The sequence below is a fragment of the Betta splendens genome, chromosome 14 (assembly GCF_900634795.4).
Source record: "Betta splendens chromosome 14, fBetSpl5.4, whole genome shotgun sequence".
NCBI lineage: Eukaryota > Metazoa > Chordata > Actinopteri > Anabantiformes > Osphronemidae > Betta > Betta splendens.
Window position 1 is genome coordinate 14,708,655 of NC_040894.2, and position 26,830 is coordinate 14,735,484.

At 42.1% G+C, this 26,830-nt stretch overlaps 4 protein-coding genes across 7 annotated transcripts; all 4 read right to left on the reverse strand.

Annotated features, from left to right (window-relative positions):
• Window positions 1-1,477: 1,477 nt before the first annotated feature.
• Window positions 1,478-6,132, reverse strand: ppp1r14aa (protein phosphatase 1, regulatory (inhibitor) subunit 14Aa). The gene is made up of 4 exons (XM_029174373.3): window positions 5,836-6,132; window positions 4,462-4,542; window positions 4,293-4,325; window positions 1,478-2,873 (listed from the first exon to the last, which is right to left on the reverse strand). The coding sequence occupies exons 1-4, from the start codon at window positions 6,031-6,033 to the stop codon at window positions 2,685-2,687; spliced, it is 501 nt and encodes a 166-aa protein (XP_029030206.1). The 5' UTR covers window positions 6,034-6,132; the 3' UTR covers window positions 1,478-2,684.
• Window positions 6,133-7,621: 1,489 nt separating this feature from the next.
• Window positions 7,622-12,061, reverse strand: dlb (deltaB). Its single transcript, XM_029174528.3, has 7 exons — window positions 11,592-12,061; window positions 11,276-11,515; window positions 11,108-11,165; window positions 10,756-11,013; window positions 9,575-9,936; window positions 9,268-9,484; window positions 7,622-9,132 (listed from the first exon to the last, which is right to left on the reverse strand). Exons 1-7 carry the CDS (start codon window positions 11,640-11,642, stop codon window positions 8,435-8,437), a joined length of 1,884 nt encoding a protein of 627 aa, XP_029030361.1. The 5' UTR covers window positions 11,643-12,061; the 3' UTR covers window positions 7,622-8,434.
• Window positions 12,062-17,605: 5,544 nt separating this feature from the next.
• Window positions 17,606-21,658, reverse strand: zgc:153990 (uncharacterized protein LOC768125 homolog). Of its 3 annotated transcripts, XR_003788169.3 has the most exons (6): window positions 21,375-21,658; window positions 20,569-20,773; window positions 19,992-20,423; window positions 19,820-19,873; window positions 19,195-19,731; window positions 17,606-18,917 (listed from the first exon to the last, which is right to left on the reverse strand). XR_003788169.3 is itself a non-coding variant. In XM_029173932.3 (5 exons), exons 2-5 carry the CDS (start codon window positions 20,720-20,722, stop codon window positions 19,298-19,300), a joined length of 1,074 nt encoding a protein of 357 aa, XP_029029765.1. In that variant the 5' UTR covers window positions 20,723-20,773; window positions 21,375-21,658; the 3' UTR covers window positions 17,606-19,297. The 3 variants fall into 3 exon arrangements, 2 of the variants coding, with proteins under 2 accessions (XP_029029765.1, XP_029029766.1); XM_029173932.3 differs by having other exon boundaries at window positions 17,606-19,731; XM_029173933.3 differs by lacking the exon at window positions 21,375-21,658 and adding an exon at window positions 21,155-21,300 and having other exon boundaries at window positions 17,606-19,731.
• Window positions 21,659-22,427: 769 nt separating this feature from the next.
• capns1a (calpain, small subunit 1 a) lies at window positions 22,428-26,830 on the reverse strand. 2 transcript variants are annotated; one of them, XM_029173934.3, is made up of 11 exons: window positions 26,680-26,830; window positions 25,937-25,985; window positions 25,812-25,848; window positions 25,620-25,712; window positions 25,497-25,554; window positions 25,344-25,408; window positions 24,982-25,050; window positions 24,512-24,590; window positions 24,091-24,207; window positions 23,726-23,784; window positions 22,428-23,625 (listed from the first exon to the last, which is right to left on the reverse strand). In XM_029173934.3, exons 2-11 carry the CDS (start codon window positions 25,972-25,974, stop codon window positions 23,599-23,601), a joined length of 642 nt encoding a protein of 213 aa, XP_029029767.1. In that variant the 5' UTR covers window positions 25,975-25,985; window positions 26,680-26,830; the 3' UTR covers window positions 22,428-23,598. The 2 variants fall into 2 exon arrangements, with proteins under 2 accessions (XP_029029767.1, XP_029029768.1); XM_029173935.3 differs by having other exon boundaries at window positions 26,694-26,783.

Consider the following 26,830-nt stretch of genomic DNA (forward strand, 5'->3'; position numbering starts at 1 on the left):
GTTTGTAGTAATTATAGTATTACCTTCTATTTGAACCAGGACACAAAGCCTGATTATCACTACACAGATATGGTGGTCATAACAAAATCACATAATAAATCAAACAAATAAATCACTTACTGTAGATTGTGTTGCGTTCAGGAGTTTCTTTTTGGCAAATGTATTACACTACATTACCACATTTACAGTAAAGTGTGTGGCACGTTATCTCAGACGTGGACTTTGAGGTCAGTTGAGAGTTTGGAGAGTTTGGATAGTAGAATTCGGATAGTGTTTATATAGTTTGGAGATAGTTTAGAGAGTTTTTAGAGAGATTCAGGAGCGTGAGGAGAGGAGGATTGGTGATAGGATGGAGCCAGCGAGGAAGAGGAGGATTTCCCCTGTGTGGTAAATTGTTGTTTCTAAATAAAAATGAAAGAAATTTCCCCTGTCCTGTACATAATAGTCCAAGTTACACAAGCATAATCTGTGCCCACAAGCACTTTCACTGTCCTCTGCCTTATTAGGACCATGTCATTTTCAGAAAAACAGCTTAACCTGCCATATTGTGATTTTACCATTTGGGAAACACACATTACAAAAATAAGTATGGACCTATGGGATGATTTATGTTCAGAAATTATTTGGTCATACATTTTTTGTAATTCATTGTCATTTCCAGCAGACAGTTCAATTCAATGCATCACGCATTATGTGGTTCAGATACAGCTGCCTGTGATCAAACACTCGACCAGTAGCTGGTTCCGCGCACACATGAAGCTTCGAGAAATAAAACCTTTCTCGAACCAATTGTCTCAAGTGGTTCAGTGCCTCGTGAGGCTTCATCTCACCATCACTAGTAACTAGACATAGAAGGACCGCCGGAACGAGGTACCGGATACGACAATCTGGCGGAGAGCTACAAGTACTGCCAGTTAAATACCATAGTTAATTAACTAACAGATTGATGACAGCTGGACTAACATGTGACCGTAAGTAAAGACTAAACTAGGCATGGTGGCAGAAACCGGATGTACATACAAAATAAAACAGGAAATGAAGACAAAGCCCACAGATCATCACAGTGTGTTCCTTGTTTTGTGTTTCAAGCGTCATGCAGCCAGATAGCAGGAGTGGAGGTGCCTTGTCCTCAAGTGCTGCCGTGTACTCAGTTTGAAGTAGTTTATGCATGTATGGTAGCAATAAATAACTTTTACAACACCTTACAACATATGGAAATGTAAATCAACCCCAACTTACTTGCTAGGGGACAGTAAAGAAATAAAATACAAACCAACACAAATAGGTGAATGTGGCTGCTAACGTGTGTCGTCTTCAGTTCAGATCAATGGGTTTATTTGGTCCACACACAGTAATTGTGACGCACACTCAGCCAGTTGTCAACATCTGTAGCAAAGACACACCTTTCAACAAAAGTCCAGTACAACTTAAAAAACAGCCTCAAAGCATGAAACAGTAAATAACACAGTGCACTCAGTAAGATAAGGACCTTTATTAGCAGTTCCTGCAAAGGACCGGTGCCTCAAGCACAACAGCACAACTGAAACACAAAACGGTACAAATGACTGTAAATACTGCAAGAGGGTTCCCTCCAGCGTCACAACGCATGACAGAACGTTTGTATTTCCTGTTTAACTGAAGCAGTGGTGGTTTTTGCTTCACAGACTGTTCACAGCCCTTCACACTAGTGTTCATTAATTTTACAAATAAAAAGATGCAACGCTGATCATCAATGTTTAAACTTCAAGCCAAAACTAGGATTAGCCTATAAAAGTGGAATGAAACCCACCGATGCTGAAGCAGCTACTTTGGAGGTTTGGCTCAGGCTCTGACAGAAGCTCTGAAGCTCCACCAGGTTGGATGGAAGGTGCGCGTGAGTCCACTGCCCATCACCCACACCTCTGCATATTCTGTAGATGCAGGACTGGGCTGTTTCATGTACACTGGTTAGTTTGCTTTGTTTTCAGCTGCCTTGTAAGTTTGAGTAGGAACATTGTTCTGTGAGTTAGTTTGTAGCCATTGTCCAGTTTTATTCTGCCTTGCAGTGACTGAGTGTTTTGAGTGACTTTGATACTTTATGTTTGTGTTTGTTTCTTTCCATAAATCACCCTATGCTTCGTTCGTCCTTCAGACAGTGACCAGCGCCTGGTGCTAAGACTTCAAAAAATCCACCTACTGTAAGCTAATTTCTCTAACATGATAAATGCTCGCGCTTCTACCAGGTTCTTGTGTCTCCGCAGGGCGATTCTGAGGCTCCAACCAAGAACCTCGATCGTTTTTGAAAGTTTACCACATAAATGACCCTTATACTGTACGTGTTTTGCACCTGTTGATCCTTCATCTACTTTAATCACATACTTCATCAGTGAGTGCTACAAAGTCTTGCGTCTCAGCTGCATTTCTTTACAGTCAAGTAAAGTTGAGACGCGGGTGTTGGTGGTAAATCCATCATACAATTCTCATGAATACTGTCAGTTAATCTGTTGTATAATTACCAGTTCTGTGTTACGCAGCACCTTGAGACTGAAGACTTGATCTTAGATTAGCTTCAAAGGTGCACTATTTTCTCATTCTGTTTAAAAATCTAAGCTATCAGTCAAAAATACAACACGGCGGGAAAGCAAGTGAGCCTCTTTCTGTCAAACTATTGGCCTAAACGCGTGGGACAGAGGCCTCCGTCGTCGTTAGAGGGTCTGGTTCTGGCTGTGCGGCTGGTGGACGACGCTGGGCTTGTGCTGCGGCGGGTTGTTGAAGTGATAGGGCTCGTGACGGTGGTGGCTGTGACAGATGACCGGATGCTCCATGCCTTCGCTCTGCAGCTCATCCTGCTTATGGATTCCCTGCAGCCTTTCCACCAACTCCCTGATGAAGGTCTGAGAAGCAGACACACAGGGACCAGAGGGGGCATCAGTGCATGAAGGCAGTTTAAGGATTTGACATGCATTTACCATCTGGTTCAACAGAGTATCATTTGTGCTATTCTGTCACTCAGCTACAACGTCCTTTCAAATAGTGATTACCAGTGTTATATAAATTACTTTTAGATATTCATGCAAAACAATGGACTTTTCAAATACAGTGAGTCAGACATTTCTACACATTTTTGTATTGTTTTATGAGTTAATATATCTTAAAAAATTAATATAGAATATAACTATAAATAATGGGAAAACAGATTGAGTGCTTGTGATTACAGTTTTTATCGGTCGCTTTGACGCAGCCGCTCAGTGAAACAACACATTCTCTTAACAGTTCACACACAGGTCTAAACAGCGGCTCCAATGTCATATTGACGCGCTTTGTTTGCTAAAGGCTGTAACTGGTAAAATACTAGAAATATGCAGCAAAAACTCCTTTTGCCTTCAAACAATACAACTTGCAACCAAGTACATAAACACGTCCAATCAGTCATAACACAGTGGACAGCAAAATACAAACCACTGATCTCATTGGGAATCAGTGCTTTATTGATTGTCTTTGGAGCCTGTTGTTTGTTGTCTTTGCATAAAAGGTAAATATGACATAAACTACAAAGAATTCGATTTGATTTACTGAATCCATGACATTCATTTGTCAAACTGTGGCAGAAAACTGAAATACTGTAAATATTACAGGAAAGACATGTAAACCAAAATACAGTCAAACCTATTGGAGGATGAGACACAGACACTATTGATACTCAGTCTCTGCTTTAGACCTCCTCCTTTCTAATAGTTAGAAACAGATGGTTTCTTGTTGTTGACCAAAGCTAAAACAATGGAGTTTATACTGTATGATGTCAGTGTTAACTGTTTGGCAAAAGGGAGGAGAAAATGTGTCAACTCAATGAGAATGGGTTTACACATTTGCTACATGTGTCTGATGCACTGTAATAGTGATGATGAAACAAGGTGGAACCTAATTACGCAAAACAGGTCAAAGCGACCGATAAAAATTGTAATAATGTGAATGAAAGGTAAAAATAAGCACATTCTAATGAATACTGACACAACAAAAACGTGCTTGACTTGGGATTTTGTTTCTGTGTGTTGATGCATATGTTTGTGTGTTTTTCCCAATTCCTAAATGAACTAAAAGATTTTCCTTTCAGGGGAAGCAGCTGTTTCAGTGACGGTCAAGGTCAAAACTGAGGCCAGAAGGACTCATTGTCTGAGGAGTTCAACTGAAACAATCAGACTGCACAGGCGAGTTATTGTTGGGGTGTGAGAATCCTCAGCTTAGCTCTGACCATGTGGGCGTGAAGACATTTGCATATTCAATGTGTGTATTTAATCATTTGAGTTTAAATTTACCTCAGTCTCATTGTTGCACTTCTGAAGAAGCTCCTGCTCAAAGAAGAGAACAATGTTGTTCTTAGCATAACGTACAGTAGAAGAGAGCGCAGTGTAATGTGAACCCTTCATTTCATGTCATCCAGTGTTTGTTTATTTGACTCCAGACTCATTCATTATGTCACGGTACCCGTAGCTTTTGGACCCTCTCTTCGTCATTAGGCAGATCAATCAACTGGTCAATGTTCACCTCCTCTGGCAGGTCCGCCTCCTGCAGTAAACACAACAAACGGAGTCATCAAACAGGAGAGATGCACTTTCAACCGTATTAAATACCGTATTGAATTCTATCTCTGTATCGAATCTATTGAAGAGTTGGGAAGACGTGTAATGTGTGCCGTCGCTCAAGTGTAACAGTGGCCGGCTCTGTTTGAACAAACGCTCATTGTTCCAGCTGAGGGAAGAAGCAACGCGTCCCTCCACTCCGCTGCACCGCTGTGCAACCAGGCAGAACATCGCACAACTTCAACACAGTGCTTTCCTGTCAGCAGCTTCTTGAATCTTTCAAATTTTTCTGGTACCAGAATGACATCGTTTGAGTTCATTCGACTTCAGGCTTTTACATTAAATCATGTACTGTAAGTGCAAACAGACACACACACACACACACACACACACACACACACACACACACACACACACACACACACACACACACACACACACACACACGATTCTTGTTTTTATCTTCATGGGAAATAAATTCCACAAATCACTGAGCTGTCACGGCCAGTTCTACCCAAACAAAGCAGGATCCTGTTTACTTTTTCAGATGTAGAGTTGCTCAATGGCTGTAATCTGGATTGGATCATCATACTTCGCTTTCACAGCACATTCCTGCACTTTTTGGCCCAAAATACTCTCAGCTTTGTCACTTACGGACTCTCCTGCCTTTCAGCCAGATGTACAGTGTTTACCTCCTCCTGGGATACACACACACACACACATGCACACACGCACACACGCACACGCACACACGCACACACACACACACACACACACACACACACACACACACACACACACGCACACACACGCACACACACACACACGCACACACGCACACACGCACACACACACGCACACACACACACACACACACGCACACACACACGCACACACACACGCACACGCACACACACACACACACGCACACAGTCTCTCCTCCTCCTTTTTCTCATCACTTATCTCCCTGGTACATTCACGCTGCCCATGTAAGGCAGAAAGACAGAAGGATGCAGTGAGACTCCTACAGCTGTGGACCTCACATCTGTAGGAGGCTTGGCCTTCTAAGGAGAACCAGGCAGAGCCTCCTAACCTTCACTCATGCTCACCCCATTGCTCATCTCTGGTTGCTGGATGCCTGGATGTGATTTTTGAGACTGTGATGTCATCCCAATGATTCCACTGATTTGACTTTATAATTTAAAAACGATAAATGTTAAACCCACACTGTTGTTCTCTTAGAACTCATTGGCCCTTGATCCTACGCTCACACACTCACCTGACCCAAGTACAGCCGGTCCAGCGTTTCGTCGATCCACTTCTCCACGTCCAGTCGCCTCTGCAGCGCCTTTCTGTTGTACTTGACGGTAACCCGGGCGTGTCTCTTGGGGATGTTTCCCACGAAGTCCTGAAACGGTTCGAACTCAGACGAATCAACTCCACCGAGTTCGTCCGCCGTCGACCGGTCGGCTGCCATTTCTGCGCTGAACTGGTCTGACTGGTCCTCTTCACGCTGTGCAGGACGCGGAGGCGCTGGGAGGCGGTGACGAGCGTTTTAACTCCCTGCTGGTGCGTATTTACAGGGAACACATACAAAACCAGCTGTTCTGCGTTACGAAGTGTCGCTGTGGAGCACATTACGTAAGACGAGTTTACAGAAGGTTTTACTTCAGTTTGTCGGCTTTTACAAAAGGCATTTAGGAAACAAAGAAGAAAACCTCACGCAATATATCGATTTATTGATCAATATTATCAATATTAGGATTAGGCCTATGGCTGTTTTCTCTGTTATTTAAACGATCTTACTCTTCTCATTCTGGCAAGACTTGACGTCACGTGAATAATATTAGAAAATAAGAAAGTAGAGCTCGGCTGTGGTCTGTTCGGGCATATGTGGATTTTATGTTTGAAGTAAAAGATTTGTTCTGACTTTTTCTTGTGGCTTATTTCATCTCCCATTAGCAGCCTGGGCGTGAACCAGCTCATCATACCTACAGTACAGACCAGCAGAGGGGACTGGTGTCCAAAGCCTCAGAAATAACCATGAAGAAAGGCGAGTCATAGGAAAATATGTTGTTTAAATGAGTCAAGTCAAGTTACAAAATCCTGATTGTCGGAATTTTCACCCAGAACCAGGGTTTGCAGCTTGGTCCATAGCTTATATCTATAGGGAGGCTGGCCTTTGCTTTGTGTTCTTACTTTCTGTACTGTAGGTTGCTCCAATCAAGAAGCAAGTGTTCGAGGCAGATCTCATTTTGCATTTTGTTTAATTTGACAAATATCTTGTCCTAACTGACTTTAACCCTTCAAAGCCATTTGTATCATAACTGAAACACGTTTCTCAGAGAAAAGCTACCTGGTTTAAGTTTTCAAAATGTTATGGGAAACTTTTGTTTTATAAAATTGTGAGTCGTTCTGAGCAAAACGATGTCCAGCAGATGTTTATCGATGTGAGGGTAGGAAATGACTAATTAGATGGGTGTGACAGCTACTTCCTTAGAAGCTTGTAATCCACTGGTGATCTGTGAAGTTATTCTTGCTTTAGAAACTTCTTTAATCTTTTATATTTTATAAATCAGATTTTGTGTCAATTGAATTTTGACTTTTGAATAGATTTAGGGAGGTTCTGTATGCAAAATACAGGTTTAATACTTTAGGTCTAAGTTGAAAAAATATGCAGTAACTTTCGTGGAATAATCCACGAAACAACACAATTTAATGCTGTTGATTAAATACGCTTAACACATATTCAAAGCTGAAAGGGAAAAATATGTACAGTAATAACTACAGTTATTATTAAAGCCTTAATATGACCTTATGGTAATCATGTCCAGCCACAAAGACCAGTGTATAAACCTTTTGACAGAATACACATATTATATTATGGTAGAATGTGTAAGTGACAAAGTCAGTGTTGAGTTGGCTGTTTTTGTGTGTTTTGCTGTAAAACATATAAAGGCCACAGGTTCATGTGTCAGGGAAATGAAATGAAGGAAAAACTAAAGCTCACTGATACATATTTGCTGCTGTCGTGTGTGTGAGTAAAGGCACACAGGGCGTCGATCCAGGCATCCAAGCAGATCCTTTATTCCACATCACATCCACAACACAATGAAATTAAATGAAAATAACAGAAACTTTGGCATGAAATCAAAATGGCACGTGAAAAAAGCAACCCAGTCAGTACTTAATATACTATATATTTATAAATTACACTACTGGCTGACTCTGTGTGATAAAGCATTTTTCTTATATTCCTGCCCTGAATATCTTTGAGATATTTCACACCAGCCTGTGCAGCCTACATAGAACCTCCTGGTACCACATTGAGTGTCGGTCTTCATTCAGCATCATATAAATATATCTATACATCTGTGACAATCGAAGCGAAGCCATAAACATAGGTTTTCAAATAAATAAATAATATAAGTAATTCAAATGATGGTGCGCACAATAAGGAAATAATGGTCAAAGGAAGATTGAAAAGCAAAACAAAAGTGTGTTTTAAAAAATGAGAAACTATTACACAAAGTGAACTGAAAGCAAAGTCTAGATGATTTTTTTGGGCAGGTTTTCCAAAGCTGCTCTAACTGTTGTGACTTCCTGTATTTGGTTTGTGTGATAGGTCCTGTGAAAAGTGAATCTTATTATTTGTGTCTTTGGGTCTTTAACATGGAAGAGCTTTGCCCCTTACACTGTTACAACAATCTTTGTAAAGTCTCCATTAGAGCAGTTCATTTGTTTTCTATGCTAACATTTTACTAGCATGAGCTGAATGGCTCCCATCTCATGACTCCGTTTCTCTCCTCACTGTGCATGAAGCGAGAGGATCAACAAGTGCTAATATCCTCCTTCCCCTGCTTGTCCGTGGCTTTAGTTCATCTCAGTCCAGCTGCAGAGCCCAGTCGGGCCTCGTCGCGCCACATGAAGTCCTGGCGCTCGCCTCTGGCCTCTGGTCTGTAGCCGGACCTGCTCTCTGGGCTCAGTGAGAGGCTGAGGCGAGCCGTGCTGTTGCTGATCTTGAACAGGCCGTTGGGCCCCAGGAAGGCCTCCCTCTCGCCCCCTCCCAGGTTGTTGACCGTCTCTAGGTCATTGTAAACGGCAACGTCGCTCAGCTGCTTCCTCCCCTGCAGCCTCCTCCTCCTCCTCAGGAAGACGATGCCCACCACCAGAACCAGCACCAACACGGCCAGAACGCAGGAGACGGTGACGGTAGCGGAGGTGGGCTGAGAGGTTTGACGCAGAGCGGGCTTGAAGCTGGGCTGGAGCGTGAACTCACAGCTCGGACCCATGAAGCCCTTGGGGCACTGGCAGACGGGCCCCGTGAAGTGGGTGAAGCAGGTCCCGCCGTTCTGGCACGGATGGGCGCCGCAGGCGTCCGAGCGCACCGTGCAGTTTCTGCCGGTGTACCCCAGGGTGCACGAGCAGGTGTAGTCGTTGACGCCATCTTGGCAGGTTCCAGCGTTCTGGCAGGGGCTTGAAGCGCAGTCGTCGATGTTCATCTGGCAGTTGGCCCCGGTGAATCCCGCCTGGCAGCGACACAAGATGCTCTGGCCAAGGTCCAGACACTCGCCACCTGCACAACGGATTCAGTTCAGCATTCATGTAATCAGCACCTTAAAAGGATCACGCTGAAGGCTGCCTGTGTAGTGTTGAGTGGTGTCAGTTTCCACACTTATTAGATTCGACCACTAGGTGGCGCCAGACTCACCGTTCAGACAGGGCCTGTTGCTGCAGCGGTCCAGCTTCTTCTCGCAGTTGGAGCCCGTGTAGCTCGGAGGGCAGCGGCAGGTGTAGCCTCCGGTCGTCGTCTCCACGCACGTGCCGCCGTTGAAGCAGGGACCGTCGGCGCACGTCATGGCGATGATCTCGCAGTTCTTCCCGTAGAATCCCTGAGGGCAGGTGCAGGAATAGTCATTCTCCAGATCCTGTGGCGAGAAGGAAAATAATTGAGCATAACGACGCATGGTGACATATGAAACACAGTAGCAGTGGCAGAGTAAGGTGTTGACACTCACGTTGCAGCTGCCCCCGTTCTTGCAGGGGTTGCTGTCGCACTCGTTGGTTTCCAGCTCACAGTTGGTGCCTCCGTAGCCGGGCCGGCAGGTGCAGGTGTAGCTGCCCTGGCCCGTGTTGGTGCAGGTGGCGCTGTTGGCGCAGGGCTTGTGGTTGGTGCAGTAGTTGAGGTCCTGGTCACAGAAGAGGCCCCCCCAGCCCTCCTGGCAGTTGCACTGCCACGGCTGCGTGCACGTCCCGTGGAGGCAGCCTGGGTAGCGCACGCACTGGCTGCAGGAGGGGCCCTGCCAGCCCATGCGGCAAGTACAGCCCCCCGGGGCCTCGCAGTAGCCGTGCTTCTCACTGCAGTCCGCTGAGCAGATGGCTGGAGAGGAGAGGGGGGTGGTTACAATGGGCACGCCTTCACACACGCACACACACGTTAAGGGCCCCCTGTCTGACCCCAGCCCTGTTCCAGACGTCCCTGTTGGTTAAGTATTAAGCCAAGCAGCTGGTAGGCACACTGCTGGGGAGCAACGCTTTCTTTTATCTACTAGGACACACACACACGCACACACACACACACACACACACACACACACACACACACACACACACACACACACACACACACACACACACATACACACACACACACACACATACACGCACACACACACACAGACACACACACACACACACACACATACACACACACATACACGCACACACACACACACACACATACATGCACACACACACACATACACGCACACACACACACACACACACACACACACACACACACACACACACACACACACACACACACATACACGCACACACAGACACAGACACACACACACACACATACACACACACATACACGCACACACACACACACACACACATACACGCACACACACACACCCGCACACACACATACACGCACACACACATACACGCACACACACACACACACACACACACACACACACACACACACACACACACACACACACACACACACACACACACACACACACAGACTGGACGCTGCACACTGAGAATAAAACACAACTGTAGCAAACATCCCTCCAGATTTCATGGGAGATGTGAGAGTCTTTCAGCCCCTTTAATTTGCTGTGTTACCAGAGTAGCGGGTGATGGAGCATAGCCTCCACCGGATCAGGCCTGTACTCACGCTCGGAGCAGTAGTTCCCCTTCCAGCCCTGCAGGCACATGCGGTTGCCCTCCTCGTCGCAGGTGTAGTGGCCCAGCGTGTCGTCCCTGGGTCTGCAGTAGTCGGCGCAGCCGTCCCCGAAGTAGAACTCGTCACAGAAGACGTGGTAGGAGTAGCGCAGCTCGCTCTGTTCGCCGAAGTGCACGTCCTGGGACCAGTCCTCGCCGATGGCCAGTCTCCTCCTGGTGGCCAGGCGGCTCACCAGGTTGTTCTGGTTGTCTGCCGAGGGAAGACGCGTTGTCATCACACACCGCGCACCGTAAAGGAGGCGTCCCGTCTGCATGAATGTTGAGTAGGCACAAAAACTACCTACCGGTGTATTCGGTCGGAGACTCCGCGTTCCACGCTTCGATGATCAACGAAAAAGTTCCCTAAACAGAGGGAGGGTGACGTGAATTCACTTTACATTTGTACTTTGAAATGAAAATGTCTTTCAAATAAAAGAGCAGTGAGCATCCTCATCGTCGTCGTGTGCACTTACAGGCCACTTGAAATGGAAAGGCACCCTGATGGCAGCGCTGCTGGAGATGGACGTGTGATCGGCTCGGATCACGTTGGTTTGACCGGTGCCGAACGTGCAAGGCGGCTCCGCTGAAATCACGTCCTCCGCGTGCTTCAGGCATATTCTAAAAAATATGTGGCAGTCCCTGTGTCTCCTACAGATGCGCTGCGCCGTGTGGAACGAATGAATCTTCAGCTCAAACACACCGGAGGACAAAACCTGCAATGACAGAGATGGAGTTTGGTGAGCGGCAGTACAAAGGTTGCGTGGGCGATTCCAACGGAAGGCGACTTACAGTTTGTAGTAAAGCCAAGGCCAAGAGGCATCTCACGTGCAGCTGTGCCATTTCCCCTGCGTTTATTTTCCACTCCTCCGTGTTCAAAGTGCGCAGTAAAATCCCAAAGAAGCTGAGACGGAACCGAGCAGTGTTGCGGAACGACTCTCAAACCCGTTTCATCACTCGCGTCGTGTGTCCTTTTGATGCTCTTAAATCCTCTTCATCTCTCTCCTCGCTCGCGCTCTTCTTATGGTCCTGGTGCGTGACTGTGCGCGGGGGTCTTATACTGTCGCTGCTCCTCAGACGCTCCGCGTCACGCGCCTCGAGGCGGAGTCGGAGCGGAGCCTCGGGGGAAGCGGCCGCGCGCAGGCGGCCCGTCTGGGGAATTGGACACCCCACGTTACATCTGGACAAAGTTCCTAATAGGAATATGTATAAGAAGCTGCGCATGGCAAATATGTTGAGCATTTTCACATGAATTCTAATTAGCGTGACAATGTTGGTTATGTTATAGCTTTAAACTCACTGAAAGTAAAAGCAAACTTTAAGATGTTGTAAAGGAAGATTATTTGTTATTTATTGATGTGGTTAATGGTCAAAGACAGATCTCCTTCGAAGCTGAAGTAATTTAAACTACGAGAAGTGAAGCTTGAACAACTGATTTACAGTAGGATCTTCTTCGATTTCATGAAATACTGTTTACAGCACATATTAACACCCGTCCTCGTACTTAAGGGCTCACAGAGTGTTTTCACTTTACAGTTGCTTCACATCAGAAGGAAGCGGCATGAATAGGCTGCAAGTCTTCAATCTTTGCGCCTAACATTATAATTACTCTGACGCGTGTCGGGGGACAGAGAGTGGGCAGTGCTGGATTAGAGCACAATGTGCGGCTCTTCGAGCGCCTGCTGCTGAGGAGCGCAGGCTGTGGGGGTGGAAACTGCGCGCTCAGGTCCGAGGGTTTGGACTATCACGTTCCTTTTGTCTGGATCTCATGCGAACAGCTGTATGGTAATCAACGGTACACGGGTTCCCGTGGGGGTGGGCGTGTGTGTGTGTGTGTGTGTGTGTGTGTGTGTGTGTGTGTGTGTGTGTGTGTGTGTGTGTGTGTGTGTGTGTGTATACTCGGCTATTGTCCCCCACCAGGCGCAGGCCAGCGCACAAACCGCCTTCATTGATTTAGGTGAAGGCTGCTCGGTCGTCGGGCTCCGCACCTGTCACTTACAGACACGCGGCGTTACAGTAGTTCGTATTTACGCAGTAGCTCAACAGCCACATTTCGTATCCCAACACTTTACTGTCACCAGTAGTTGGACAAAGTGATGTTCACTGGTTGAGTTTAACTGATTGTGACTATAAATATGGTTTAAAAAAAAAGTTTAAAAAACATTTCTTCAAGTTTGAAATGATGAAGAACGTTTGAACAAACCATAAAGTCAAACATATGACGTTTCAATGTCTCACACACTACAAGCATGTTTGCTGGATTATGTGTTTGGTAGTAAACAGTTGGTGGCTATTGATATTATAATGAGGAACGCGACGCGTGCCTGAAGTGGCCCCCGTCTCCTGGCACGCTTCTACTGCAGAACAATGAACGTGGAGGCCAAAAACACAACTGCATAAAACAAGATGCAGCACAACGTGGCGGAGGTGGCTCTGAAGTTCTGCTTGTTGTTGCTGATCAGTAAAAGTTTATCTGCTTCATATACTGACTTGATTTGGTTTACATTTACAGCAAAGACTAAATCCTAATGAACTGCTGTCATATCTGTTTGAGGATGAATTGAAAAAAAACACCTCTTAGAGATTAAAAAAAAATCCATGATAATAAATCTGAATAAAATGTTACATTTCGTTACCAAAAAAACAGAAACCAAAACAACTACACATCAGCAACTATACACAATAAAGTTATATCGCTGCGTGTGTAATCATTTCCAATCATGTTATTTCCTTGTACAGCTCCCAGGACACACGCACCGACCTTCTCTCCACTGGGCCAGAGTTGGGGGGTGTCTTTGTGTCAGAAGAGCAGATGGACAGTGCGTCTCCTCTTGCTGTTGTCATCCATATTACTTGCAGGAGTGTGACATGAGCGTGCCACGGGGCATGGGAACCGAAGAGGAGTCACCTCCTCCCAAACCTCCCCCTCAGTCTCATTAGCTGGAGTGGCCAGCATCTGCTTCCTCTGCAGCTCAGGGCAGCTTGGAGCTCCTTTTCCCCCAGGACCCTTGGAGACGGGGGATCGAACCCATGTGGGCCCTCGGGGGAGAAGTGGGTCTGTTACTGACACTTGTGCAGCCCCAGCCTGCTGTCTGACTGTGCAGGACAATAGGATGTGTGGCGTGGGTGTCTGGTGTGGATTGTGAGGCTCTGTTTGGGTGTGTATGCAAGGGTATCTCAAATTTATGCAAGTCATTCTCTTGATTGGCCGGTCTCATTTTAAAATGCTGGGTGGTAAAACATGCACACACAAACCCGCCTCCTCCAACTGAACACATTAACGTGATGAGCCAGTCGAATTTCTCCTCATAGCAATAATTGCCATTTCCTGGTTGTCTAGAAGTGATGATCCACTGCACCTTGAGCTCACACGTCCTTCAAGTATGTGCAACGTGCTTTATCCAAAAATGTGAGATGTGTATTTTTCACCCCTTTACACATCTGGGGTGTTTCACAGTAAGATGAAAAATGAAAGAGTTGGTTCTAGCAAGGTGACATTGAATCAATGTTGAAACTTCATCAGAATCATCAGTGGTTAAAGCTGAATTTTCAACAGTATACAATATAAATTCAGTGTTGATAAAACAATACTTTTTCAATATTCAAACGGTAAACCTTTAATGAATGTTGACAGAACGTTGTTTATTTTTCAGTATTGAAAAGGCAAATTTAAATAATGTTGATACTAAAGCACATTTTCAGCAATAGGTATTTAGTTAAAGGGACCTGGGGAAAATAGATATTGGATTTTTTTAACATGCAAATGAACACGATTTAACCTTGTATTTAACCTTTGGCATTTTGCTCATTACAGACCATTTCAAGGTAAGGTTCTCTATGTGCATACTTTAAGCAAGTTTATGACTGATGGCACTGATGTGTGTTAATATCAATTAGGCTTTTCGCAAGTTAGGAATTGTCGTGTTGATGAACGCAACATAACAGCAAGGTTAGAGCAGAAAATCAGACAAAGGGGAGTCGCTGCAGTGAAAGAGAAATACTGTGATAATAGTGATATACAGTAAACAGTAAATTTGTTACATTTTTCTTGTTGGGCAGTTTGTTTTACAGACTGAGATTAATTAAATATTAATATATGAAAGATCATTTTACATAGCTTGACTTTGTTGCTGTCTTACTAGTCTTACAATAGTTTCATTCTTTTGTTATAGCATTGACACAAAGTAGCAAGTTATAATTAATGCTAGCTAAGCAGGGTATAGCTAACTTAACTTAGCCATCATTTATTGGCTGTTTATGATGTTTTAGAGTGTGTGCTTATTATACAGCATTTTTGAGTAACTGTTTAGCTAATTTAATTTAGCTGACACTAAATTAGAGAGTGGGTATTTTTGGTGGGTCAGTAATTGTTACTGACATCGCTTGGGATGAATGTGTGTGTATCTGCTCTACTGAGTGAAGTTAATGATTGACGTTACAGTATATGAACTCATTGACTGGTAATAACTATGGGTGCATAGTTCTAGTAATTCTAGAACTTGTATGCAATTGTTATGTTTTATGAATCAGGTTTATACACTAAACACTAAAATATACCTGAATGTCCAGGTGGTTTATAAAGTCATCAGAATGTTACGTATATACTAAATAGATGCAATGCACCCACATAAAGAATCACATGTAGAAGATCAATCAGCACATTAAAGGTGTTTATTGTTTTTGCCTTTGATCTGTCAACCTTGGATCTACTATAGGGTCCTACAGTCATCCATGATTGTTGGTTTGCTGCTAGATTACTGACAATATAAAAATGTGTAAATAATGGAGGAAGCTTTATAGGGTTCTAGTTTCTTCTGCCATATCCTATTTTTATGTCTTTAGAAACCTATTGGCAGCTTAATATATATATATATATATAATATATATATTAATATATATATATATATATTTATATATATAATATTATATATATATAATATATATATATATATATATATATAGATGAGTAGATGATTTTTAGTGAGAGTTTAATCAGATGAAGTATGATCAACAAGAATCAACTATACTTAAGTAAAGTCCAAGTAATCAAGTGTATATTATGTATATATTTTTACCTTATTTTCAAATTAATTCAATTTTCAATTTGACATACATTTGTCTTTATAGGAACCATAAATAACTGTGAGACTTCTGCAGCAGCAAACTATGTATTCATCACTAAAGGTGACATGCAACACGCACACACCACACATACATGTAGAGGGAACTTCTGTTGACTGATTACTTATGTACAGATTTAGCTTGTTTAATTTTCAATTTTTTATCCACCACATTATCTACCCCTGTCACTGAATTTGTGACAAATACTAATACAATTAATTTGTTACATTATGACAGTTAAACAGTCATAATGCATCATGGGTAACTGTGTATTTCTCTGTATGACTATAGTGACCTTTAATCAATTTTGTATGATGTATGTAGGGGATAACATCACAATAACACAAGAATCTGAGGGTCTGGCAGAGGAAACACAGAATGAGTAGCCAATAACTCATTTAGGCTGGTGCTGTAGCTCATAGCTTATCTATTAACTATTAACTGTGACAGACGAACTGAGCAGCCTGGGTAATCACAGCTGAAATCTGGGAACAACCACCATGTCTCTGTCCAACCCACAGACCAGTGCTGTGTGAAGGTCACTGTACAAAGCTGCTGTATTTAAAGTCAAAAATATCCTGAAAAACAGTGAGACAAAAACTGAATTATTTGGGCAGATGTAGAATTGGTTTTGCCTGGGCCACAAAAGTAGGCGTGATAATTATTTATCCAAACTGTGCGACAGATCGGCCTTCCTTCAATCCTACCTTTCCTTCCTGACCCGACCCAGACTCACTGCAGCAGATTTGGTGGCAGATGGGAGATGAAAGCGGGAGCTGGAGGAACAAGGGACTGAGAACAGGTGGGGGTTAAAAGTAAAGAAAAGGAAGGGGCACAGAGGTCAACTGTGGAATGGAAGGGGGAGGAACGTACATAAAGACTTGCGGAGTGCCAGATTGATGGGTCGATGTTTATGCCTCATATTGTATCTCTCTGAATCGATACGTCCCGCCAGATGTCAACCAGCCAACGTGAAGCATGAACATTTGCTATAGGTTGCAGATCTAAGTTGTAGAAAATGATTTTGCTTAAGTAAGTGGCTGGTGGTTTTAACATAACATTAATATCTACAGTATATACGTATCTACTTAAGCTTGACAGCTTTTATGCTTTGATTTTCTCAAACTCAAGATTGTAACATTTTGTGAACTATGGAGTAATACAGCTTATGTGTAAAGGCATTCAGGGATTGCTTTGGTGTAAATACTGTCCTAACTAAAACAGTTAGAGCTGTATTTATTTCTAACGAGATGGGGACGAGGTAGGTATGGGAAGAATACACGTTTATGTGCCTATTCAGAGAGGCTTAGATTTAAGGCCTCCATAAAGAAGTGAAGGTTAAAGCCCCTCCCTCAGTGTGAATACAGCTGCCTGTTCAGCATCCAATAGCCCCAGCAGCATGACCTTCACCCCCACCCAGTAGAAGCTGGTGCTGCCCCCTGCCTTCCAGCTATGGAGGAAGCTGGAGCACACTGTTGAGCTCCTGCCCCCTCTCATCCTCCCTCACTCCCTGCTGAGGAGCCAGCGACAGCAGCTGTTTAACTATGGAGGCAGAAGCCTGCGTTGTGGCTTAACTCTCCCTGTGTGAATGCACTTACGCCATTATGTAACAACACTTTAACAGTAACTGCTAACAGCATTCAATGCAATTTACCTTTAACTGCAGATCATCAATATTAGGTGTACAAGGTGTAAAGTAAACACACTTTCTGAGTCCCAATAAATTATCATATATGTCACCTAAGCAGTGTGTGACATCTTCCAGTATTATTAAAATTAGACTGCAAATTGGATCTTAAACGTCTCCTATCAGTATATACAAAGATCTCTGATATCAGACAGCAGTGAAAATATAATATAATGTCTCATTGTCATAAAATGTCATTTTAAATTCCTTAAACATTCTCCCTATAGTAGAGATTTAGTCCAAACATTTTGGTGGTGTTTTACTTCTATGAATCCTTGTTTAAACAAGGGAGCATGAGAAATCTGTGAACATAATGATCAAGTGTACATTACTACACATTACATTGTTCTCTTTAAAAAAACGTGCAGCACAGGGTGGCAGAGCAGAGACCCCTGCTGCAAATTCTTAGTACCTGCAAAACTTAGAGATTCTGATTAACTGTGTGTAGTGTCAAGTTGTATATCATAGAAGCTGTATTTTAATACAACACGTTGCCAAAAACACCTACGGTAAACTACTGTCTTTTATGAGGATGCATTAGGTTATGGCTTAGTGCAGCAGGAGAAAAGGGGTGATCAAACTACATTACCCACAAAAAACATGGGTTTGAACACAAATGCACATTTTAAATAAAAGGTGCTCCATCTTCAAACAAACATGGGTTTTTTCCCCTTACAAATTACAAACATACTTATTCAATATTTCTACCTCTTGAACACAGTTCAGGTTGGGCACATTTGCAGTGACATGTTAACAATGCCAATAATGTTTTACACATTTAGAGGTCTGTAAGGTCAATTTAGAAATTATTCAGATTAGTCTATGAAGCAGGTCAGATTTGCATTCATACTGTACATACTGTATTCATTTACTTTTCCAGCAAACAATCCAAAGTCACACAGTGTAATGCCTTAAGTAAAGTCAGATGTTGTTTCAATCAAAGCACAGTTTTAAATCCAGTGTAAAGTCAAAACATACTTTGCCTCCATTAAATCCAGGGTTTTACACAGTAGCTATTGGGTATTACAATAATAAAATCACAGTAACATCTTCAACTACTGCCTTTTTCAGACTGAGGAAATACTCCTGCTTTCTTTAAATACATGAGGGTTTATTCCAGATTCAAGCATTTATGTTTGAAATGTAAAAACATGAATCAGACATTAAAATAATTCAATAACACATATTTTAAAAGTATCTAAGAAACGCTGTTTGGCTCTCACACATATGGACCATATAATGGTCAGATGCAGAAATTCACTTACCTTTACAGTACATGTGATAATCTCCAGACATGACGTAAGGAAAAACTGCAACGTATACAAAAACAAAAATGAATTTGACAGTTTTAACTTAAAAACTCTTCATTCTTTGTGTGTCAGCATTAAAAGAATGTCGAGTCTGTTTAATTATAAACATTTTCCAACTCATAAGACAGTTGTCTCGCTTTCAGTAGCAAAAAAAGTTGTGTTCTTTCTTTATCTCTAACATTAATTTATCTTAGTCCATTTTCATCTAACCACACAGACATCAATTTGTTAAATGCAATGTTTCTACCAATACAGTCTTAAAACAAAAGTTGAGTACCAATAAAAAGCACAGTAACCAGCAGTGAAGTCCAGAGGAGCCTAGAAGATCCTGTGCCTGAAGTCACTGATACAAGCGGACAACACTGTTGGAAGCTTTGCTGTTATAACGCTGGCCGTCCATTTAATTTATCATGCATGATTGCGATGGCTCCACCTGTGAAGTCTCTGAGCACCTGCACCGTCTCCCGTTGGAGCTGCAACGATTCGCGAACAAACTCCTGCTGAGTCTCTACCAGCTGCTGCACAGACTCAGACAGCAGCTCCAGGGACCGTGAAACCGTCTCCAGCAGGATGTTGGTGGCGTGCTGCTCTTGAAGGCTCAGGGATGCATTATGCAGCATGCTGTCCTTAGTGCTCTGTGAGGCCTGCCCTGGCAGTGGAAGAGCAGCCGTTGACATCGGAGGCCCGGAAGCAGCTGCAGGTCGTCCTTGTTTCTGGACGCCATTGTTACCTTGATGATCCTCTGTTGGCTTTGCTGTATGAAGCAAGTCATCCCTTTGGTCATCGTCCGAATCTCCAAATGCAAGTTCAGTATCTTGAGTCAAGGAAAAAGCAAAGGACCCGTGTTGTTATTTCACAAAAAACGATTGTTATTAATTGGTAACCAAATATTGACAACTAACCTTCTGTTGGAGGTGCTTCACATTGCAAATCATAGGCAGGTTGTGATGAGTCCCCTGCAACATTTAAAAAATTTTAATAACTGTCTGAATGCCTTACACATCAGAAGCCCTATATTTAGATGTTGTGGTCAGATTCAGTTATGTTTACGTAGAAACAGAGCCTCTTTTTTACCTGACTGTGTAAGTCCACTAGCGGTGTAAGATGACGGTGGAGGCATAGACATCATGTCCAAGGCCCCGTTAGGAGAACTCATGCCTATCATATCCTCCTCTTCCATTTCTTCTTCTTCCTCTGGCACATCGTCGTCATCTCCCAGTGGCCCGAAATCACCTGTGCTTTGATCGTCGTCCATCTCCAGGATCTGGAGCACAATTTTCTCTGTCTGATTGAGGTCTCGGGAAAGACGTGAGTTGAGTCCCCGGTTGGGCACTGACCCAGATCGCATGGCAGCCACTTTGCGCTTGGTGTCACACTTCAGGTCGGACCATTTCTTGATGACCTCAATGATTTCACGTTGGCACTCCCCGATTTCGTTGACACGCGCAGTAATCTCTGCCCACGTGCGTTTCTTCATGTCTGTTGGCACGCCTCGATTGAATTTGCCTTTGCAGAAAAAACAAAGTTCACTGAATATACAATCAACATTTTATTGTTCAGATTGTGATTTTTACAACTGTACATTTAAATATATATAATGTAGGAATCCAAGCACAATGATACACTTTGTATATGAATTGAAGTGACACACCTACAACGACCATCCGATGCTTCCTTACTTCATCCAACAGTATGTGGACTTCACTGAAGGTGAAACGAGCTTTTCTCTTCTTAAAGCGGATAACACTGTCTTGGTTAAAGTAAACTGGTGAAGACATCCCTCCACACGCAGCGTCACCAGACATGTGTAGTGTTGTTGGCCTCCTTCTCCAGCTGTCTGTCCGGTTGTTAGGCGTCTGATTAACAATAAAGTTTGGAGAAAAGGTAGTTGATGGTGAATTTAATCATCGTCACGTATTCCTTCTTTTTAACGATTTGCTCAAAGGTTTTGGGTGGTAAATAAACAAGTGAGCTGGTGGACGCTAATGTAAACAAGCTGTGCAATTTGATAACATTAGACTTACACAAAAGCTAAAAAATAAGTCTCGTCCGTCAGCTACATAAAGTAAACATCATGTTATGCTATCAGTAACATGTTTAGCAGGTTGATAACGCTATCAATGCTAGCGATGAAAGAGTGGCTGAACAATGGACGATGCTATAGTCACCTTACACATGCATTAGCCTGGTTAGCTAGCGATCGACAAGTCCCTGTAGTTCAAATAAATGCATTTTACCTGCTTGCTCTTACTATTTTACAACGAGCTATTTTATTAAGGTCCTGTACTGCAACAGTCTTATGCAGTTAGCTTTAGCCTAATGTTATACAACACGCACTAGGTTAAAGATTAGCTTATGCTACATGGCTGTGAATTTGCTAATATGACGACCCCAGTTCACGTAACTTCACATGTTACGTTCTAATGGCAGAAATCGCTAATTAGACACTGAACATACCCCAAAATGAAACAAGTTGAGATTTGGTCCAGAAGCTTGAAGATAAACTTCCTCACAAGACAGCTACTATCAAACTATGAAGCTAGTGATTTACCCAACACGTCCGGTTAACGTTATTAGGGAGCATTAGCCTGCTACGTTAACGTTATCTAAGGCAGGGAGCTAAACAACGACTGACGAGAATCATAACAGTATTATATGTTATTATTAGTCTCGAGTGTAAAGGATAACGTTGCCAGATCAAATGTGATGCTTCGGTTTCGTTGTTTTATTTTTTTGTTTACCTGTTGTTAACGATCTATTTTATTTTGAAGGACAACATCCAACTTCTGGTATCATGCACTAGCTTGATTTACCTATTGCAGCTAATTGTGTCTGCCGTCCGGCACAGGATTATCAGCCAGTATGTTTATTGTTATATGGCATAACAAAAGAGCAGTTTGATTTTATTTATGTCTATTCTACGTATAACTGGACAATTTTTTATCAGTAGAGGGCAATGATACTACAATAAGTATTTTGGAAAGCAACGCTATAAAGATTTGCTTATAAACACTCAGGGTCCCTGATTATGGTTAGAGCATGGCATTTTAGTTGATGTACTTAAAAGCTGGACTATCAAAAAGACTATCAATAATAAAACATGCTTAAAAACTCAATAAATTATGTTAAACAAAAATCTTTAATCTAGCAATGATGGCCCCTTATTTCACAAAATAAATCAACAGAAGTGTTACTAATGGATTTATCTTGTACCCCAGTTATTAGTCGCTTATTCTCCTTAATTAGAACTCGGCCCAAGGCTGTGTGGCAATGACTAAAATAACAGTGGGCGTGACTTTGCACATCTGCCTGAACTGGTATTAAAAAGAAATGAAGCTGCTTCTAAGAATTCTCTAAAACGTGCGTGGGTAACCGTTGACACTAAAGGTGCAACTGAAGTACACACATTGAATTCTGCCGGGAAGCCTTGTTTGAATTAGATTAGAAAGATCCTGAGGCAATTCAAAGATGGCCTGGAATAACATTAAAACATTAAGAATAACACAGACACATTATGATACCTTTTTATTCCAAATATGGCACAAATATATGTTTCCACCAAGCATATTCAAAAACAGTTTAACACTGTGGCTCTTACTACATGGTCAAAAATTCACAATAACGAATCTTTACTATTGGCTTCATGCATAAGTGGCATTCACAATTTATATGATCAGGTCACCTTGTGTGCTGGCATTAGCTACTGAAGGCATATTAAATGATTACAGTGAAGAGTAATAAAGTCATTAGTAAACAACATGAACAACAACATTCTGTGCACAGTGGCCAATTGGACAACCAGTCAACACCACATTAGCTTTGGAAGTGAGCGCATATTACTATTGCTGGGGGTATGACGCTGAAGTTGTAGTAAACTATAATACATACGTTTATATAACTTTCCTTTAGGTTTTAAATAAAGTCTCAAAAATCTCTAATCTAGCAATAATGGCCATAATTTCATAAAATACTTGTGGCTATGGCTAAACAGATACTGATGCCTTTCAAACAGTGTATATATAGTGTTACAAATTTATTTATCATTGTACCCCAGATATTAGTACACTTACTCTCTTCAACTAGACCTTTGCTCAGGGTTGTGTGGCATGACTAAAATACCAGTGGGCGTGCATTTGTACATCTGCCAAACAGGTATTCCAAGAAATTAAAATTACCAAGTACACCTGCTTCTAAGAACTCTCTAAAACATGTGTGGGCAGCCGTTGACACATTGAATTCTGGAGGGAAGGATTTCTTGTTTGTCAAGAGGTGATGCAGCGTTGCTCAAGGTTCAGGTGGTGAAAAAAATGTTTTGTTCCTATTTACACCTGGTTTTCAGTATTGCCTGGTATTTGAGCAGATTAACGTTTTTGGAACTTTTGACCTCAAGGCACAAACAGATCTAAAGCAGATTACAAATAAAGCTGGCTGAATAACACGTAATTCATGCTTGCTACACGTTTTTTTTAAAACCATGAGGAGTATGTATTGTGATACTCAGTTATAGCAGCCATTGTGAGTGCAGGCTTGTTCTTATCTGTGTTGCAAGCATTCGAACAGTAATAAATCCCTGTCCACCACAATAATATTTCCAGTAAACCTGAACACAAGGATTTATAAGAAGTGGTTGGTAAAATATTTTAACACCGTGTAGACAACAGTGGTTCCACGCAGTCTGGACTCAAGAATACATGGTCAACTGAAGCCACTGTGAAACAAACAGAGAAAAACAGAGAGCAGAATTGAATATAGAGAAATTAGTTAATATTAACATATAATTATACTGATCTCTAAGCCGCACATTTTACCTCCTGAACATTGACTTTGATAGTCCCATTGTTGTCCTTGTCCAAAGTTTTGAAGGCACCTTAATCAGAAGACATATTCATTAACAAACCATAAGTATCTTGGCCAAGGTTGCAAAACAGATTTACAAGCTTAGTAGGATTTCATGGTTAAATAAAAATATAATTTTGCCTTTGTTTTAATAACGTCAGATGCAAATTAAAGCATTAAAGTGCTAAGTAATGGAAAAACCTATGAATAATTTTGACAGTATGCAATTTGCTGGTTAACCTAAAACAGTTAAACGGAAATATTGTGTTTTGTGACTTTAGTGACAAATATCAAACTTCAAGAGATGTTTATGTATAAAGTGGTTTGTTAAACTTACGACACATAGCATCAAGTCTGACGAGGCAGCCAATGTAGTTGTCAAAGTCCAGGTTCCCACTTTCATCACTGTATCTGCGGATGATCATCCTGAAAAGGTCATCATTGAGAGGGAAGCCTGATGGAGAGAAATGAAAAGATGAACCCACGGTTCACTTTATAGCAGGCTTTGAATATGAACCCTAAGGCTGTTTGACAAAGGGGTGTTTAAAAACATTTTAGTTCTCAGAGGCCCTATACCTATAGATGGCCTTTTGACAATTTTTATTATTTTAACAAAAGCTCAGTCAACCCCAATATCTGTATTTACAATACACATGCCCAGCTGGATGTTTCGCCCTTTTGTAAGTTCTTACTGCAGCTATAGTAATACTATTACTTTACCTGTGGCTTATTGTGATTACTCTAAAGAAACACCTCACCTGCAGCTTTAAAAGCGCCAGGCAGCTCGTCTGCACCAATGGTCCCGGAGTGATCTCTGTCGTAAGTCTTGTACACAGCCTGAAGGTTGATAATGGTTCAACAACAGTAAATATTTATGTATTTGAACAACATACACACACAACAAATAAAATTTTGTTTACACATCAAACAGTTTATTTTTCAGTAAGTATATTTAATCACATCCACATCACATCAATGATATTCAGCTTGAGTTGAGTCTAAAACAGCATTTGTATTTGAAATAAAGTCACAATTTCAGCAGCGCTAAACAGATCTATACCTTATGTAAATAAAACTTGCCACATAATTTCATTGTGAGAACACTAAAACTTCAAATCTAAGTCCTTCATACTGGCAGAGCTAGCAGTGATACTGTGCAGCACAAAAGCATACACCATTAAACAAAAATATATACACTACATATAGAACAAATGCATGCTATACTTGCCTGCCATTTCTTGATATTGTCCCAGAGGTGTTTGAATTCATGGAAACCAAGTTTTCCAGTGCTGTCAGACTAAATTATTGTTAAGGACAACAGACTGCAGTGTTTGTAAGTCCAGCTTTGACGAACAGTTGAGTTCATTGTACCAGTGCTGTATTTACTTAAGGTGTATTTACATCACATTTACTTTGCAGCTGAGGTTACAAATGACAAGAATCGCCTAGGTGTTTTCTACCAAAATATGAAATTAATACTGAGTATCAGCTTACTGTCTCTGCCTGAGATTGCACTTTGTGTTTATAACCAGATGTCACCCTCTGGTTAAGACACTCGAACTAGATTTCACATATAGCCTAAAAGGATACATCCATGACTGCCACCATGCTCCTGCAAGACTCAATGCTGAAACCATCAGTCTTCAGGTCATGGTCTACAATAGAAATATACATACATACATAATTCACAGAAGAATGCGTGAAACAGATAATGACACCTAAAATATGAAGAAGAGATCTTACGCTTTGAGATGATTCTATTGAGGATGTTCATCAGCTCACTTGGGCTCACTTCCATGTCCTATATAATAAGGAAAAATTGATAAAATGGAATAGATCATGTGACAGATAAGTGGTGGCACTCACATCACCAGCAAGCTGCTGGAAGACTTTGCGGAACTGTCGCTCCTCATCGCTCTCGCGTTGCTCTGCATATTGCACCGGCATACGAGGTGGAGGCTGTGGGACAGAGGCACCGGCATTACAAAAGCTAATCATCTGGAATCAGCAGAACAACTATTTGTGGCTAGGCCTTAAAACGTAATGGATGTCACTTACAGGTTTTGGGGGCGCAAAACTGTCTACATCGAGGTTGCTGCACAGACACAAAATGAAAATGAATTTCAAAAACATTGGTTTGTTTCTTTCCTTGTTTCTGTTGTTTACGTCGTTTGCGTCCTTACCTTAGAGCATTAACAACGCCGGAAAGGATTTTATACATCTTCAAATAGACTGTAAATACAAAAGGCAAACAAGGTCAGGCAAAATACATTCATGAAAAACTTTAACCTACAGTAAGTCTAGGTTCTTGAAAAAATTGCCTGCTTGAAAATCAAATTCGTCTATAGTTCAGTGATAAATCAATCTGTAAATCCATCATCATCAGCAGCAGCGTTGGATATCAGTCAACCAACTACATGTTTAGCATTAACCTCCATCCCGCAGTCAAATCACGGGCACACCCACCAGCTTTGTGTTTCCTGGTATGGAGCTACTTGAGCGCCGCACGCCACACCCCGGATAAATATTTGACATATGAAAAGCTGCTTTAGTTCCTTACACAACTACAAAAACAGACGTATACCCCAAACACGTCACCAGAAAATACAACATTTATCTTCAAAATCTCTGCAAAAGCGGAGCAGCTAAGTCAGTTAAGCTAACATTGCAGCATGAAGATCACGCAAGCATACACTGCGACAGTGTGTATGTATATAAAACACTGTCTTGTGCCATCTTCTAGTGTAGCTTCGAATAAAACGAACAGCTAAATAACTTGAGAGTTAGCTAAGATGAAGCTAATTTACGCACGTAGCTAAGTTATGTCAACGTGAGTTTCCGACACAACCCCAAACTACTCAAACTCCAACTCTGGTTTTAAGCTAACCGATGCTTTACTAATAATGAACGTAGTCTCTATAATTACCGTAAGGAACCCACACTTTATGAAGTACACAGCAGGGTATTCGTGAGAGCTTGTGTAAGCTCTACTAAAACCAGATGGAAGGACAGTCCCTCAACACGCCCGACAAAGATCGGGTTACAAAGATCAAGTGGGAGGCGAGAGGAGGATTCTC

Coding starts and splice junctions, on each gene's coding strand:
- capns1a (XM_029173934.3), bottom strand. CDS start 25,974: ATGTATAAAATCCTTTCCGGCGTTGTTAATGCTCTAAG. Junction 25,051..25,343: donor GCATGGTGGCAGTCATGGAT/GTATCCTTTTAG, acceptor ACAATAATTTAG/TCTGACAGCACTGGAAAACT. Junction 23,785..24,090: donor CAGACTTGATGCTATGTGTC/GTAAGTTTAACA, acceptor CTTCTGATTAAG/GTGCCTTCAAAACTTTGGAC.
- zgc:153990 (XM_029173932.3), bottom strand. CDS start 20,722: ATGTCTGGTGACGCTGCGTGTGGAGGGATGTCTTCACCAGTTTACTTT. Junction 20,424..20,568: donor GCATCGGATGGTCGTTGTAG/GTGTGTCACTTC, acceptor TTTTCTGCAAAG/GCAAATTCAATCGAGGCGTG. Junction 19,732..19,819: donor TGAAGCACCTCCAACAGAAG/GTTAGTTGTCAA, acceptor CCTTGACTCAAG/ATACTGAACTTGCATTTGGA.
- dlb (XM_029174528.3), bottom strand. CDS start 11,642: ATGGCACAGCTGCACGTGAGATGCCTCTTGGCCTTGGCTTTACTACAA. Junction 11,166..11,275: donor CTTTCCATTTCAAGTGGCCT/GTAAGTGCACAC, acceptor CCCTCTGTTTAG/GGAACTTTTTCGTTGATCAT. Junction 9,937..10,755: donor GGGGAACTACTGCTCCGAGC/GTGAGTACAGGC, acceptor TCTCCTCTCCAG/CCATCTGCTCAGCGGACTGC.
- ppp1r14aa (XM_029174373.3), bottom strand. CDS start 6,033: ATGGCAGCCGACCGGTCGACGGCGGACGAACTCGGTGGAGTTGATTCG. Junction 4,543..5,835: donor ACCGGCTGTACTTGGGTCAG/GTGAGTGTGTGA, acceptor TGTTTACTGCAG/GAGGCGGACCTGCCAGAGGA. Junction 2,874..4,292: donor AGTGCAACAATGAGACTGAG/GTAAATTTAAAC, acceptor TCTGCTTCTCAG/ACCTTCATCAGGGAGTTGGT.